General features: G+C 37.3%; 10 protein-coding genes across 10 annotated transcripts; 2 read left to right on the forward strand and 8 right to left on the reverse strand.

The window, feature by feature from the left end:
• Positions 1–443: 443 nt before the first annotated feature.
• On the reverse strand, positions 444–1,063 carry RPS30A (40S ribosomal protein eS30; the record flags this gene model as incomplete). Its single annotated transcript, XM_056224394.1, has 2 exons — positions 444–632; positions 1,061–1,063. 2 exons carry the CDS (start codon positions 1,061–1,063, stop codon positions 444–446), a joined length of 192 nt encoding a protein of 63 aa, XP_056078317.1.
• A 312-nt stretch (positions 1,064–1,375) lies between these two features.
• MEC3 (Mec3p) lies at positions 1,376–2,797 on the reverse strand (the record flags this gene model as incomplete). The annotated part of the gene is made up of 1 exon (XM_056224395.1): positions 1,376–2,797. The coding sequence occupies one exon, from the start codon at positions 2,795–2,797 to the stop codon at positions 1,376–1,378; it is 1,422 nt and encodes a 473-aa protein (XP_056078318.1).
• Positions 2,798–2,974: 177 nt separating this feature from the next.
• Positions 2,975–4,912, forward strand: GUF1 (GTPase GUF1; the record flags this gene model as incomplete). The annotated part of the gene is made up of 1 exon (XM_056224396.1): positions 2,975–4,912. The coding sequence occupies one exon, from the start codon at positions 2,975–2,977 to the stop codon at positions 4,910–4,912; it is 1,938 nt and encodes a 645-aa protein (XP_056078319.1).
• A 120-nt stretch (positions 4,913–5,032) lies between these two features.
• Positions 5,033–5,866, reverse strand: COQ11 (ubiquinone biosynthesis protein COQ11; the record flags this gene model as incomplete). The annotated part of the gene is made up of 1 exon (XM_056224398.1): positions 5,033–5,866. One exon carries the CDS (start codon positions 5,864–5,866, stop codon positions 5,033–5,035), a length of 834 nt encoding a protein of 277 aa, XP_056078320.1.
• A 333-nt stretch (positions 5,867–6,199) lies between these two features.
• GCD7 (translation initiation factor eIF2B subunit beta) lies at positions 6,200–7,345 on the reverse strand (the record flags this gene model as incomplete). Its single annotated transcript, XM_056224399.1, has 1 exon — positions 6,200–7,345. The coding sequence occupies one exon, from the start codon at positions 7,343–7,345 to the stop codon at positions 6,200–6,202; it is 1,146 nt and encodes a 381-aa protein (XP_056078321.1).
• Positions 7,346–7,673: 328 nt separating this feature from the next.
• On the reverse strand, positions 7,674–8,255 carry SEC72 (Sec63 complex subunit SEC72; the record flags this gene model as incomplete). Its single annotated transcript, XM_056224400.1, has 1 exon — positions 7,674–8,255. One exon carries the CDS (start codon positions 8,253–8,255, stop codon positions 7,674–7,676), a length of 582 nt encoding a protein of 193 aa, XP_056078322.1.
• A 392-nt stretch (positions 8,256–8,647) lies between these two features.
• GSP1 (Ran GTPase GSP1) lies at positions 8,648–9,307 on the reverse strand (the record flags this gene model as incomplete). Its single annotated transcript, XM_056224401.1, has 1 exon — positions 8,648–9,307. The coding sequence occupies one exon, from the start codon at positions 9,305–9,307 to the stop codon at positions 8,648–8,650; it is 660 nt and encodes a 219-aa protein (XP_056078323.1).
• A 573-nt stretch (positions 9,308–9,880) lies between these two features.
• Positions 9,881–10,255, reverse strand: ATP14 (F1F0 ATP synthase subunit h; the record flags this gene model as incomplete). The annotated part of the gene is made up of 1 exon (XM_056224402.1): positions 9,881–10,255. One exon carries the CDS (start codon positions 10,253–10,255, stop codon positions 9,881–9,883), a length of 375 nt encoding a protein of 124 aa, XP_056078324.1.
• Positions 10,256–11,936: 1,681 nt separating this feature from the next.
• SMKI12G3540 (uncharacterized protein) lies at positions 11,937–12,326 on the forward strand (the record flags this gene model as incomplete). Its single annotated transcript, XM_056224403.1, has 1 exon — positions 11,937–12,326. One exon carries the CDS (start codon positions 11,937–11,939, stop codon positions 12,324–12,326), a length of 390 nt encoding a protein of 129 aa, XP_056078325.1.
• A 268-nt stretch (positions 12,327–12,594) lies between these two features.
• Positions 12,595–13,290, reverse strand: YHC1 (Yhc1p; the record flags this gene model as incomplete). Its single annotated transcript, XM_056224404.1, has 1 exon — positions 12,595–13,290. The coding sequence occupies one exon, from the start codon at positions 13,288–13,290 to the stop codon at positions 12,595–12,597; it is 696 nt and encodes a 231-aa protein (XP_056078326.1).
• Between the last annotated feature and the right edge of the window lie 362 nt (positions 13,291–13,652).

A 13,652-nucleotide genomic window follows, 5' to 3' on the forward strand; every position in this document is an offset into this window, starting at 1 on the left:
CCCTTTTATAGACGTTTCCTAGCGATGGTGATCGAGCGTAAAGGAGATTCGTTGAAAGAGAGCCATCTCTTAATTATCAGGATCTTTGAAATATTTCTTTTTTTTTTTCATTGCCACATTATAAAGCGCCCAGTCAAAACGGCATAGAAAACTGTTGTCAAACCCGAAGTATGGTAAGATCTTCTCTATGAACGAATATACTTTAACGAAAAACCACGAGCAAACCGCTAATTGAGTGGTACAATTCTATTAAATTAAAGTTCTAAGAAATAATTAATAGTTAACACTACTTACATAATTTTAATACTACTTTATACTTAGAATAAAAACGCATAACGAAGATACAAATCGAATCAAAAAATTACCTTCATCGAAAGATAGCCTGGGACTGTTGCTTTGTATTTTGTTACTTTCAAGTTCCTTTCCTACAGCCTTTAACTTACTTATTGGACGGATGGACCTGGGTTCATTCTTCTCTTACCATTAATCAATGTGACATTTACGAATCTTCTGGTGTACAACAATCTCTTGTAAGCACGGCCCTTTGGCTTTTTTGGCTTTTCAGTTTTTTCAACCTTTGGGGTTTGAGATTTGACTTTACCAGCACGAGCTAGAGAACCATGAACTTTAGCCTGAATAAACAATATTAGAATTAAAATTAATGACAATGTTAGTATAATGAATCATAAACTATTTGACACATCAACGAGGTTTGTACGAAATCAATTTTTCTTTCTTTTAAAGCCTTGACTCTGATCAACTCTTTATATTGAAGTTGCTGTTTTAGTCAAAATTTCGCACTGGGATCCTCAAAAAGTCCGTATTCAGCTCCTTTGCCCTTGATTATTGCTATTCTTGCTGTATCCACGCTTGATAAATTCTATATAATGATTTTTTTGAACGTGACGTGGCCTGAGGAAATAGTGTGGTTCATTTATTTCTTCCTTTTAGTACAGATGGAAAATCAGTTATACATCTAGCAGCCATTAGCATGTCATCCGTTCCTCGTTGAGATGTCCACTGTATCATATTTTGGTTTTTATATCGTGCTATTACGTACCATTTTTGCTTAATTTTTTATATGGTTATTTGAAAGATTATCCAAGTGGCAAATGCAGTACACTGTTCATATACACTTTAAAATGCAACATCCCGTTCGTGAGGCTGTTCTATTTCTTTCTCCTGGAAGTTCCGGTAATTCGTCAGTAGTAGTACCGAGCCGAAAAGAGCAAAAACTATTAATATGTAAAAAAGCACGGGTTTAAACATGTACGGATGTACAGTCCACAATATCTACAGCTGAATGTAGGGATTATAAATATCAAAATCAAGCTCGTCTTTAGCAATTTAGCCAGAATATGTACCGGCAGCGAGCCTACAAGCCCTTCGATCTTGCTATATAGTAAATAATTTGCCCCCTCTCCCTCGGTTTCTCCACGTCTTCGCTATCTTCCAAACTACCACGATCTAACGAACAGTGGAATACGCAGGATTCGTCGTGGGAAATCGCCAGCACAACTTCTTCAAATGCTGCATATAATTTCGAACAGACCTTCCAGTCTTTACAACGAATTATTACTTCATGAGTGGATGAGCTTTCCTGTTCCGCTTTTTCCACCATAACGGATACGTCATTGAATCCGGTATCATCGCTAGTGTCAGTTGTGTAATTGTTTCGGGTATCAGCGACAGAACTATCTTCAATTCTTAACAAATCTTCATCGTACCGTGCATTCTCTTGCACCTCCTTCTCTTTAGTATTTGTGTATAGTGACGACATCGGTTTGTCTGTGTCAATGATGGGAAGCGATCCTTCATCCTGTTGGTAATTTGGGTCAATGTTGTGATTCTGAGAGGGATTATCGGAAGCACTATCTGGCTGTTGTATCACAGAATCTAAGGGCCCATTCCAACATATTTCCAAATGCCAATCCAATTCATTCACAATTATCTTGAGCTCTACGTCATTTCCTTCATTTCCGTACTCCTTTTTTTTAACTCCCATTAAATGAATGTGGTTGACATTACTGTAGCGTTCAACACGCCTAATGAACCCGTGAAAAGCAGAGCCAAACTCGCTTGATATTGGCGGCAGTTTGTACATCATCAATTGGATATAATTAATCATAGGCTCTTGTATTCGAGTGTCCTGGGCACGGAACAATAACTTGACTGGTACTTTGAATGAATGCATTATAACCTTGTTACTTGTAAGCAGATTTCCTGCACCTACTGTCGATGGCAAACCGTTGTGTTCATCAGTTTCTCCATTCATAACTATAGCATCGTTTGGGCCGCTGGTATGCACAATTTCTTCGAACGTAATACCTAATGCACAAATAGGGTTCGGTTTTGACGTCGTATCTACACCCCCTGCAGTGCCTCCTGAAAGTGTTCCGTTATTCGTATTCCATTCTGGCATTGACTGAAGTTTTATTGTCATATTGGAAGAAGACCCTTGATTCATTACACGATCGTATCTTTTGAACACACTCAATAAAGATTCACAATTACACTCCATAGTTACTGTATTGAGTTCACGAGCTGATATAACTGTATATAGTCTGAATACATCCTGAGGGATGGTACACCAGAGTTGACCAGTATCCCCTCGTAAAATTGTGCCGTTGCTACTACTGTTCAATGACGATTTTGGAGTGGATATTATTGTTAATCTTTCGCTATTAAATCTTAAAATAGCGGTTTTTCTTAGCGAAGCTACTGTATTGATGGTAGTTCTTAGTAATTTGTAATCGTCTGGCGCTTCGCAACCATTTACTATCAATTTTAACTTCATTTAGCTCTACTATGGGACCCCTCTGTTTTCTTTTTCTCCATCATCATCATGTGTTTACGTTTTTATTTCGATGTAAATAAAAAATAGTATAATAGACGAGGCCTAAAATAAGTCGCTTCTAATTGCAGCCACATCAATTAAAAGAAAGATTAATGAAGGAGAATAAGTGGACATAGGATGTTGAAATTCAGGATCAAGCCGGCGAGACAGATACGATCTCATAAGTGGCATCTAAGTTTCCTACGATATAATCATACCCCTACCCCCGCACAGAAGTTGCAAGCACTAATCGAGCAAATCCCAATTGAAAATTATAGAAACTTTTCCATAGTCGCTCATGTTGACCATGGAAAGTCGACTTTAAGCGATAGGTTGCTGGAGATAACGCATGTAATTGATCCTAATGCAAGAAATAAGCAAGTTTTAGATAAATTGGAAGTTGAAAGAGAAAGAGGTATTACAATTAAGGCACAGACATGTTCAATGTTTTACAAAGATAAGAGGACTGGGGAAAACTATCTTTTGCATTTAATCGACACTCCAGGACATGTTGATTTCAGAGGAGAAGTTTCAAGGTCATATGCATCCTGTGGTGGTGCAATTCTCTTAGTTGATGCCTCACAAGGCATCCAGGCACAAACAGTCGCTAATTTTTACTTAGCTTTCAGTTTAGGGTTGAAGTTGATTCCAGTGATAAATAAAATCGATCTCAATCTTACAGATGTAAAACAGGTAAAGGACCAAATAGTGAATAACTTTGAGCTTCCGGAGGAAGATATAATTGGAGTCAGTGCCAAAACTGGCTTAAATGTAAGAGAACTACTACTGCCTGCTATAATTGATCGTATACCACCACCAACTGGGAAATCTAATAAACCGTTTAGAGCGTTATTAGTAGATTCTTGGTATGACGCCTACCTAGGAGCGGTTCTTCTAGTGAATATTGTGGACGGTTCTGTACAAAAGAATGACAAAGTTATTTGTGCTCAGACAAAAGAAAAATACGAAGTTAAAGATGTTGGAATCATGTATCCTGATAGGACCTCTACAGGTACGCTAAAGACGGGACAGGTTGGCTATCTAGTGCTGGGTATGAAGGATTCTAAAGAGGCTAAAATTGGAGATACTATAATGCATTTGAGTAGAGAGAATGATACTGAAGTACTTCCCGGATTTGAGGAGCAAAAGCCCATGGTATTTGTAGGTGCTTTTCCAGCAGACGGAATTGAATTCAAAACAATGGATGATGATATGAGTAGACTTGTTCTCAACGATAGGTCTGTCACCTTAGAACGTGAAACATCCAATGCTTTGGGCCAAGGTTGGAGGTTAGGCTTTTTAGGATCTTTGCATGCATCTGTTTTCCGTGAACGGTTGGAAAAAGAGTATGGTTCTAAGTTGATCATTACTCAACCTACCGTTCCTTATTTGGTTGAGTTTACTGATGGTACAAAAAAGCTCATAACCAATCCTGATGATTTTCCAGACGGGGCAACAAAAAGAATGAACGTTGCTGCTTTTCATGAGCCATTTATAGAGGCAGTTATGACATTACCCCAAGAGTATTTAGGTAACGTTATTCGCCTATGTGATAATAATCGGGGTGAACAGATTGATATAACTTATCTAAACACTAACGGACAAGTGATGTTAAAATATCACCTTCCATTATCGCACCTGGTCGATGATTTTTTTGGTAAGCTGAAATCGGTATCAAGAGGATTTGCTTCTTTGGATTATGAAGATGCTGGGTATAGAATCTCAGATGTTGTGAAGCTCCAACTTCTGGTTAACGGAAATGCCATTGATGCCCTGTCAAGAGTGCTTCATAAATCAGAAGTAGAGAAAGTTGGTAGGGAATGGGTAAAAAAATTCAAAGAATATGTTAAATCGCAATTATATGAGGTCGTTATCCAGGCCCGAGCTAACAATAAGATAGTGGCTAGAGAGACGATAAAGGCAAGAAGAAAAGACGTTCTTCAAAAGCTGCATGCTTCTGATGTCTCACGAAGAAAAAAACTATTATCAAAACAAAAAGAGGGTAAAAAGCATATGAAAACTATAGGTAATATTCAAATTAATCAAGAGGCGTACCAGGCTTTTTTGCGCCGTTAGTATTGCATTTATGCCGCCTATTATTGTTATTGCCATTTTAAAACTATAAAAAGCTGTATATAATTAAGTACTTTTAATCTGTAAATAGAAAAAGGATAAAAAAATTAATGGACATATTAATTAAATGTGGAGTATTTCCTCGAGAGTAACAACCCCACTGAAATTCGGATCCTTCATCTTTGTTAAAATAGAATGACTCACCTGCTGAGTGGATACTGTTGGCCTAATGAGATCATTCATAAACTGCAGCTTGTTTTGCAATAAAAACTTGTTCCCGCAATAAAGTAATTCAAGAGCGGTGTGAATAAATGATCGTGGTTCGATTGCGTTCTTGCGCTCATCAAACATAAAACCAGGTCTCATAATAATAGGCCTGAAATATTTCTTCATTTTTTCTATTTCAATTTCAGCCTCCCTTTTTGAGTTAATGTAGCCACCAGGAATCATCGGGAAACCTTTATCAGCAGAAATATATGTAAAGGATCTTTCATTTACTTTTGCTTGCTCCATTTTGCCTTCCTTTAAGATTTCTTGTTTGAATGTATTTGCTAAAATAACAGCACTTTGTTTATTCATCATTTCATAAGTCCAATAAGGATTGCTCTTTTTCAAAGGGTTTGGACCTGCGCCAATAGATAAAAGATATGATTTTGAATCATTTGTGGGAGTTTTAGATAGAGTTTTCTTATAATTTTCGTTCTCCAAAAGAATTCCCAAAGAATGAACTACATTATGAGCACCCTTCAATAACTCATGGTAAGAGTCTGGTTTGAAAATATCGGCAGCAGTCCATTGGACCTCCTGTATCCATTGTTTGTCATTTAGTTCGTTGCTGTGAGGGGCTTTACCAGACCTTGACACAGAAACGACTTGGTAGCCTGCTGTTACCGCCTCTTGACAAATTCTCTTACCTAGAAATCCATTTCCTCCAAATACTATGAGCTTTGATGCCATTGTTTATTTTGCTTCAAACTTTAAACGTTTTCTGTATATTATATATGTTTCCCTTTTTTTCTTTGTTTTTTTTATTATTTTCCTTGCTTTCTCTTTCAGGCAGAAATGGATCAAATGACATGCAGAGTGCACTATTATCAAATAGCTGAACCTCATTTTCAGAACCTTAAGGAAAATTATGATAAATGCTAGAATGTTGTTTTGTGTATTAGTTGGTTTTTTTCAGGTTCAGAAATACGTGGATAATATAATTATATACTTATAATTAATAATGAAACAAATGTTATAGATCTATAAGGCCTTTTTGATGGGCAATGTACGGGAAATCAGGCGTTATACCTTCTTCTTATCTAAATGAACATCAATTTGCTTATAATTATCCCATGCTATACGATATATGAAACTTGGGTTGAACCCTCCAACATTGGTAATGTAAATATCAATGTTTTCAGGTGGAACATAATCGGTAATTTGATTGACAGTGTCTAATCTTTTTCTTGGATCCATTCTAGGCAATATACGCTGGGATCCACCAAATTCAACAAACTTCTCTACATCAAACGGATATAAGGGAGACAGCTTGTACAGACCCGCAACAGCAAATACTGGAGTTCTGAATTCTCGGGCACATTCACAAACGGATGAGACACCTGAATTGGATGAGATAGTCCCCCCGTTTACAAACACAGCTTTAGTTCCAATAATGACCTTACCTACCCGAGACATGAGAGCAAAAACTGCGGAGTCTGGAACTACTAGGGTTTCTATGTTATGTTGTGCTAATTTTTTCGCAAATTCATGTGCATTCTTTGTATTATTAGGGAACCCCTCCGTGACTAGAACTGTAAATGTTCTATTACTACGTTCGCGAGCAGTTATCAGAAACTTTAATACTGTTTTGGAATCAGGCGTAGGAGTTAATAAAATTTCATGGTCGTGAATCAAATCAATAGCAATTTGTTGAATACCTTCGTCAATATTTTTGATTTCATCTATGAGATCTTTAATACCTTGAATGGCTACTTGACGATAGTCAGTTTTGGTTTTCATGCTAGAGCTACTTGAACTATTTTTTCTATTCTGGTGAGGTTGCTCAGGTTTCTGCAATAAGTTAAACATGGAAGAAATTAAAGGTTCAGCCACTGATGTGGAGGTGACAGTTGTGCTCATGGTGTCTTCCTCTACCTCGTCTCTCAAGACAGCCAGTATTCTTCTGATGACGTTACCACAACTGAAAGCAGTGGGATGGGCTTTTTCCAGCCTGTTACCTAAATCTCTGATTTGTTCAATAAGTTCATTAACATGATTCCAACGAGCTGCAGATATAAATCTCATTAGCAATTGTAAAGTTTCCAAGGCGATGGCGTATGAACCTTGCACTTGTCTTCTCTTTAATTTAGCAACGAAAGTATCAATAGTGATATTCAAATCGGACGCTGCTGCATTCGGGTGTACTGAAGAGAATGCTTGGGATGACATCTTATGTTGATTAATAGTTAAAACTGGGTGTGTTGAGACTATCGTTACCGCAAGAACTAATGGATCGTCTGTTTTATTCGTGAAGGTTTTTTTCTATGTCATTTTTTTTTTCAGAACCATGAAGAGAAAAAAAAACTGCAATTGGGGGAGCTGGAGGTACAATTCTCACAAGTTGAGTAATACAAAGACGATTATGGAGAGCATTCTCCAATTCATATGGTGATAAGTTTGCTATGTGTTTTGAATCTATCTAATATTACTTCCTATACAATTGTACGTAGCTTAGAGAGATGTCGAGAAGATGGTACAGTATTCTCGAAAACGCTCCTCATTCACCGTTATACTCAGCTAAATTCCTTGCAGTTTCTATTAAGAGAGCTCTTAGTTTCATATCTTCAGGGGCCAAAGCCAATCCTCTTTCGCATGTTGCTCTAGCCTCTTCCCATTGTCCCAGCTTTAACAAACAGTCTGCCTTCCTAACAAATACGTCCGGTTGGATAAGCCCTGTACCGAGTAAAAAATCCAAGTCTTGCAATGCCTCTAAATGTTTCCCAAGTATTAAACATAGATCTATTTTGCTACGGAGCATGAAATGTAATTCTGGTAGTTGAATAGCAAAAGCTTCCCAAGGTGCTCTTTTTCTTTGTGCCATTTCGATCGCTAAGGAAACATTCTTTAATGCCTCATTCAGTTTCTTTTGTTGTAAATTTTTCATACCACTTTCAAATAAACCTTTGATCATTTTACTTAGGGCTTCATTAGGTTGTGGAGTAAAATTTGGATTAGTTTCACCTATCAAGGATGTAGTAAGGACATTTATTTGGTCAATGTTGATTTCGGTAGATTGTGTGATAACCCCGTCGCCTGGGGTAATCAGCTTGTTGTTTGGATTGTACTCAAGGGTAACCATAGTTGGATGAGCTTGTTATGGTATATTTTCGGTTCACTTTTAAAGAATACGGTCCGATGTTCTTGAGCTTGTTAGTTTTTATGCTAAAGGTTATATCTAATTATTACGTGTCCTGCAATAATCGTTTGAAACGATTCGCATACGACCTAGAAAATTAAAGTGTGAACTACGTTTAAGTGCGTTTAAATCACAACATAAAAACATTCAAATTACTTGCTATATATATAACTTAGTGCTATAAAATGAAGCAATACCATTTAGTTTGTGTAGCCTTGTTGCAATTATAAAATCTTCAAAATCAAGTGGATTTTATTGAATTTCTATGTTGAGATGAATGTAAATATGTATACAATTTAAGCTAGGGAAAAAGAAAGTGTACTGTCACTTTTCCCTTATAAATCAGCATCATCTTCATCAGGTAATGGCAAGGCAGTGGCTTGTTCCATTTCTTGTTGATATTGTTGCATCAATTGTTCATCGACTTGGACTTCTGGTGGAGCCAAAGCTGGAGAAGCAACAAACTCTAATTGTGGGTTACCAGCCAACTTTCTAGCCAACCATAAGAATGGCTTTTCAAAGTTGTAGTTGGACTTAGCGGAAATGTCGTAGTATTGCAAGTTCTTTTTTCTGTGGAAAGTGATAGTCTTAGCCTTGACCTTTCTTTCTTTGACATCGACCTTGTTACCACACAACACAATTGGAATGTTTTCACAAACACGAACTAAATCTCTGTGCCAGTTTGGAACGTTCTTGTAAGTAATTCTAGAGGTGACATCGAACATGATGATGGCACATTGAGCATTAATATAGTAACCATCTCTTAGACCACCGAATTTTTCTTGACCAGCAGTATCCCAGACGTCAAATTTGATTTCACCAAAGTTGGTGTAAAAGGATAGAGGATGCACTTCGACACCAATGGTGGCGATGTACTTCTTTTCGAATTCACCAGTCAAATGTCTTTTGACAAAAGTGGTCTTACCAGTACCACCATCACCAACAAGGACTAATTTGAAAGTTGGAACTTCACCGTTAGCAGCTGGGGCAGACATTTATGAATAAATGAGTTTATTTGATTTTCCTTAAGTGCTAGACTAGAAATGATTGAGGGAAAAAAACGCTGAGAGAGCAATCCTTGCTGTTTAAAAACGAAACAAACTTAAAAAGGTGAGGAAATGTTTGATCATACACTTCAAATTTTTCAAAATCTTCGCCAAAAGAAAAAGAAAAGAAAATTTTTTTTCTTTCTCGGTGGGATGAGCTTTCGTTCAGTGCGATATCATTCTGAAGGAGGACAGTTACATCCTATATAAAGGGATCATTATTTACTAAGGCTGAAGTAATCCGTAAGTAGAATAGAAAAGATAGTGAGAGTGGAAAGAATAGTAGTAATAGGAAAGATAAAAATATGTCTATGTACAATTGTATTTTTCACTTGAAAAAAGAAAAGTCTGCGTTTTGTGTGGCTGATTACAAAAGGTGCGCAGAATATTTTGCTTTTTCTTTATTGTATTAGATCCGAATATAAAAATGAAAGGAAGTGAGGTAGAAATAATGATCTTGTTTTTAATTTATTCATTCAGCTGCTTTTTCTTCTTTTTGTTAAAGAGGATGAGGTGAAAAGCCTAATGACTCTCTTTGGTTTCCTCGGCATCATCCAAAACTAGCCAATCCTCTTCAATTGGTTCTGACTCACCCTCTGCAGACTCTTTGGTCACATGAGCGGTTTCTACATTTTGCTCAGTGTAATCCTTCAATGCGTCTGGACCTTGAAGTTCTAATTCTGGTAGACTTGGTTTTTTTGGTGGATTCCAAGGTTTAACGTTGCCTTCGGCGTCTTGCAAAGTGCTTGGGGCCAGCTTTGTTTCTTTCAGTTCCCTCAAATACAAATCTTGCATGACATTATAGGATATTCTTGTGGTTGCCAAAGTTCTATTGCACAATCTCAATGGTAAGACCGAAGCATTAAGCACGAATCTTCTAGAAGCAACGGAAAACATTCTGACTTGACGTAATGCGGTGATGTGACTGTCTTTTTAAGGCTAGCTAACCAAATGACCGATAATTTGGACTGGTCTTTGACTTAACACCCCTTCTTCTTATAACACTCTTGTAGTTGTACATTTTTTTCTTGATTTATTGGGACAAGTACAACATTGGTCGGGTAAATAAATTACATTTTTTAAGATGCATAATTGGTTCGTATATGGTGATATAATTCGTTTTGACTAAATATAACGATGGTAACACCTGCATCGCAAGCACTTTGAACATTTCCTAGACAAGAAATTGCAAATTCTGTTTAGCTGTTCTTATTCAAAAAGAACATTTGGAAAGATGGCATTATTTTTTGATAATAACCACGTTGTAACAACTAGTGTACAACATTTCAATAGACAACAGAGCGGTAAATGTCTAGAAAAAGGAGTATCCCAACTTTCTCTTTAGTCCGTTTCATCGAAAATGCTGATCAACAGTATATGATTTTAAGTTTTATTTTCATTTTGCGACGTTAAGAGCCGCCGAGACCTCGAACGAAAAAGCCGTTTCCCGCTTTTTCTCTGGATCCTTCTTACGTGTGAGCTGTTCTGATTTCCACATAACATGTGAGCAGTACTCACTTAAATTTCTGTTCTTTTTAGCTGAAAAATAGTGCCCCATCGGCTTACAAATGTCACATAAAAAAATACACTATTATCCTCTTCTGGTAATGGAAAACAACAGTCGTCTGGTACGACAGACGCTGCGGCAATTACTTTTCCTCAAAAGTTCATAATCGATGTATTAACGCGTAAACGAAAAAAAGAAGGAAAAAAAAGGTGAATGTGAATAAAGTAGGTTTTCATACGAATCTTTTTCTTTTTCGAAGATCGTTTGAATAGCTAGAGTGGTAAGGGTGACTCTATATGCAATTGTTATACATTCATTCCTAAACAAATGTTAGGTTGAATGAATTGCAGTCGACTCATATTAATGGGACACCTTCTCACTTTCTCTTTAATTACGGATCGGGAAAGCGAGAGAACACATTCTGAGGCTATAGCCGCGGGGCTTGCTGACTCGACACTCGTCGGGTTTGTAGAAGGAATCCAGGGCAATGGCCGCACCGCTCGGGTCGAATGGAGGGCTAGCTACATGTGATTTCCGAAAAACGGACTGCAAAAAGAGAAACAATAGAACACCGCGCGCTTTCTTTTGGAGCTATCTGGAGAAGCCAGTGAAAAGTCCGCACAAGCGTTGCGGCTTAAAAAGAACACCCGTTCTTTCAAGAGCGGCGATTTAACAGAAAAGAGTAAAGAGATGAGTTTTGCGAGATCGAAAACAAAAACAAAAAGGGAAAAAAGGAAATTTTTTGAACAAGGAAAAAAGGGTTACGTATGTAGGTAGAGGAACTCCGTGGTGCGTCGCTGTATTACTAATTGGGTACCAAGTCATACACACTTAGATGTAACTGCACAAAAAAAAAGAAGAATCGTATAAGGTCCTTGATAGATTTATATATATTGAGGCAGTCTTTCTGTGGGTAAGTATATCTAATAAATGTTTTAAAAGCTTTCTTCAGTTTTTTGTTGGTATTGTAGGATACTCCTTCGCACACGCACACATTCTCTCTCACAAGTAACAAATTATTCTTTTCGCATTATAGACTAAGTACGATAAAAACGATATAGAAGACAAGAAATGGTCGAAGGTAATTTTCTCGATGAGCCATCTAGCGTTGCATTATTAAGCTCCAAATCCATGTGCGATGGACATCATAGCGTCAAGAGCAGTATAGGGGATGAGATCTTTAAATTGCTGACGAAGATTTTAAATTCGGATGAGAAAGCGAACGGAGATGTGCATACGCTCGTTTCAGGATCTGCAGATTTATCAAATTTCAACTTCGAAAATGAACCGCTCGAAAACATACTTGCCGTATTCATAATATCATTCATTATCGTCGTTGTTGGAGTTTTGTTACTTGGGCTTATCGGCATGATATTCATTTCTTTCCGGTCAGGTAGCAACCATGATAAGAAACTACAACCTAATGATGAAGAAAAGCAAGTGCTTTCTGAAACACCATAAAAGATGAAAGAAGAAACGGTACCCGTTTTAAACACTCAAATGTTGGACACTTCAATTTTTTAATTCTCATGATACTAATGATAGCGCACACTCAACTAATAATTGCATTCCGCACACCTCTTTTTTTCAATTCAATTAATTTCAAACTTTAATTCTTCGTCTTTTACTCTCTCGTCATGCCATGTTAATTCGTTGTTAACATTTATCTTTTATACTTGGGATGAAAATACTCTACATAATAATATTTAATAATCTAATCGAATAAACATTAATTTCCATACCGTCTCCTTTTAAATCCATTGGTGGTTGATGATTTCCTCACGCCGTCCGAAAGCATCCGCTTCTTTGATTCCTTAATCGTGGTTTGTAGTATATCTGTAGTGTAGAATATAGAGGTTTTCGGAATAGTGTTGCTCCATTGTGATAGTATCTTTGGCGGTTCCAACTTCTTCGGACTCGTCAGTCTAGGAAATGGGTTGCTCTCACATGTTTCATCTCTGGATCTTGAAGTTTGTTTGAGCGAATGTTGCGCGGACCGTTCATTAGCTCTTTGGGGTAATTTGCTAGCCTTGACCAAATCACCTATATCAAACCTATTAGTATCCACAAATACTTTGGAGTATCCCGGAGAGCCGTCGTATAAAGACTGCAAAGTATTTATCGATGTCTGTGACAGTTCCTTTTGGTTCATTTTCTTCACATTCAAGTTTCGTCTTTTCTCTTTATTTGAAAGGCATGCGACCTTCAGCTTCTCATTTTCGTTACTTTTCTCTCTTTCCCTCCTTCCCCTCTTTCCAATGTGATGTCTTTTATGGCCATTCTTACTAGAAAGATCTCTTGCTTTGTTCCTGTAATAGTCTGCTGTTATTCGAAGGTGGTTCTTACCGACCAAGTGCGACTTACGAACACTTAACGTGTCATGAGTCAGATATGAGTGACAATATTCACAATAGTATCTTGTCATTGCTATTTTTTTGCTTTGATTGTGACCTAGGTGCCTTCTTCATTTTATAGTACAGACCTCATATTATAACTTCGAACTTGTGAGAACATTTTCAGTTATGTTATAAACTTACCCGACTCAGTGTACTAAGACTTGGGAAGTGTGGTGGCTCATGGTAATGTGCTCAATGTACCATTGGAAAGTGTGGTAGATTTGAACCATCTCCACACAAGCGTTTGTTGACATATGAAAAGTGAGAATGGGAGAAATTTCCAGATTTTGTCTACGTTATCGATATAATCATAATTGTATTACTCAGCGGCTGTGCCTGATGTTGATCAAAAGAAAAGTTCCGCCGCTTCGAGTATCTTAGTGCCGATTTT

This window comes from Saccharomyces mikatae (genome assembly GCF_947241705.1).
Source record: "Saccharomyces mikatae IFO 1815 strain IFO1815 genome assembly, chromosome: 12".
In the NCBI taxonomy this organism is placed as follows: domain Eukaryota; kingdom Fungi; phylum Ascomycota; class Saccharomycetes; order Saccharomycetales; family Saccharomycetaceae; genus Saccharomyces; species Saccharomyces mikatae.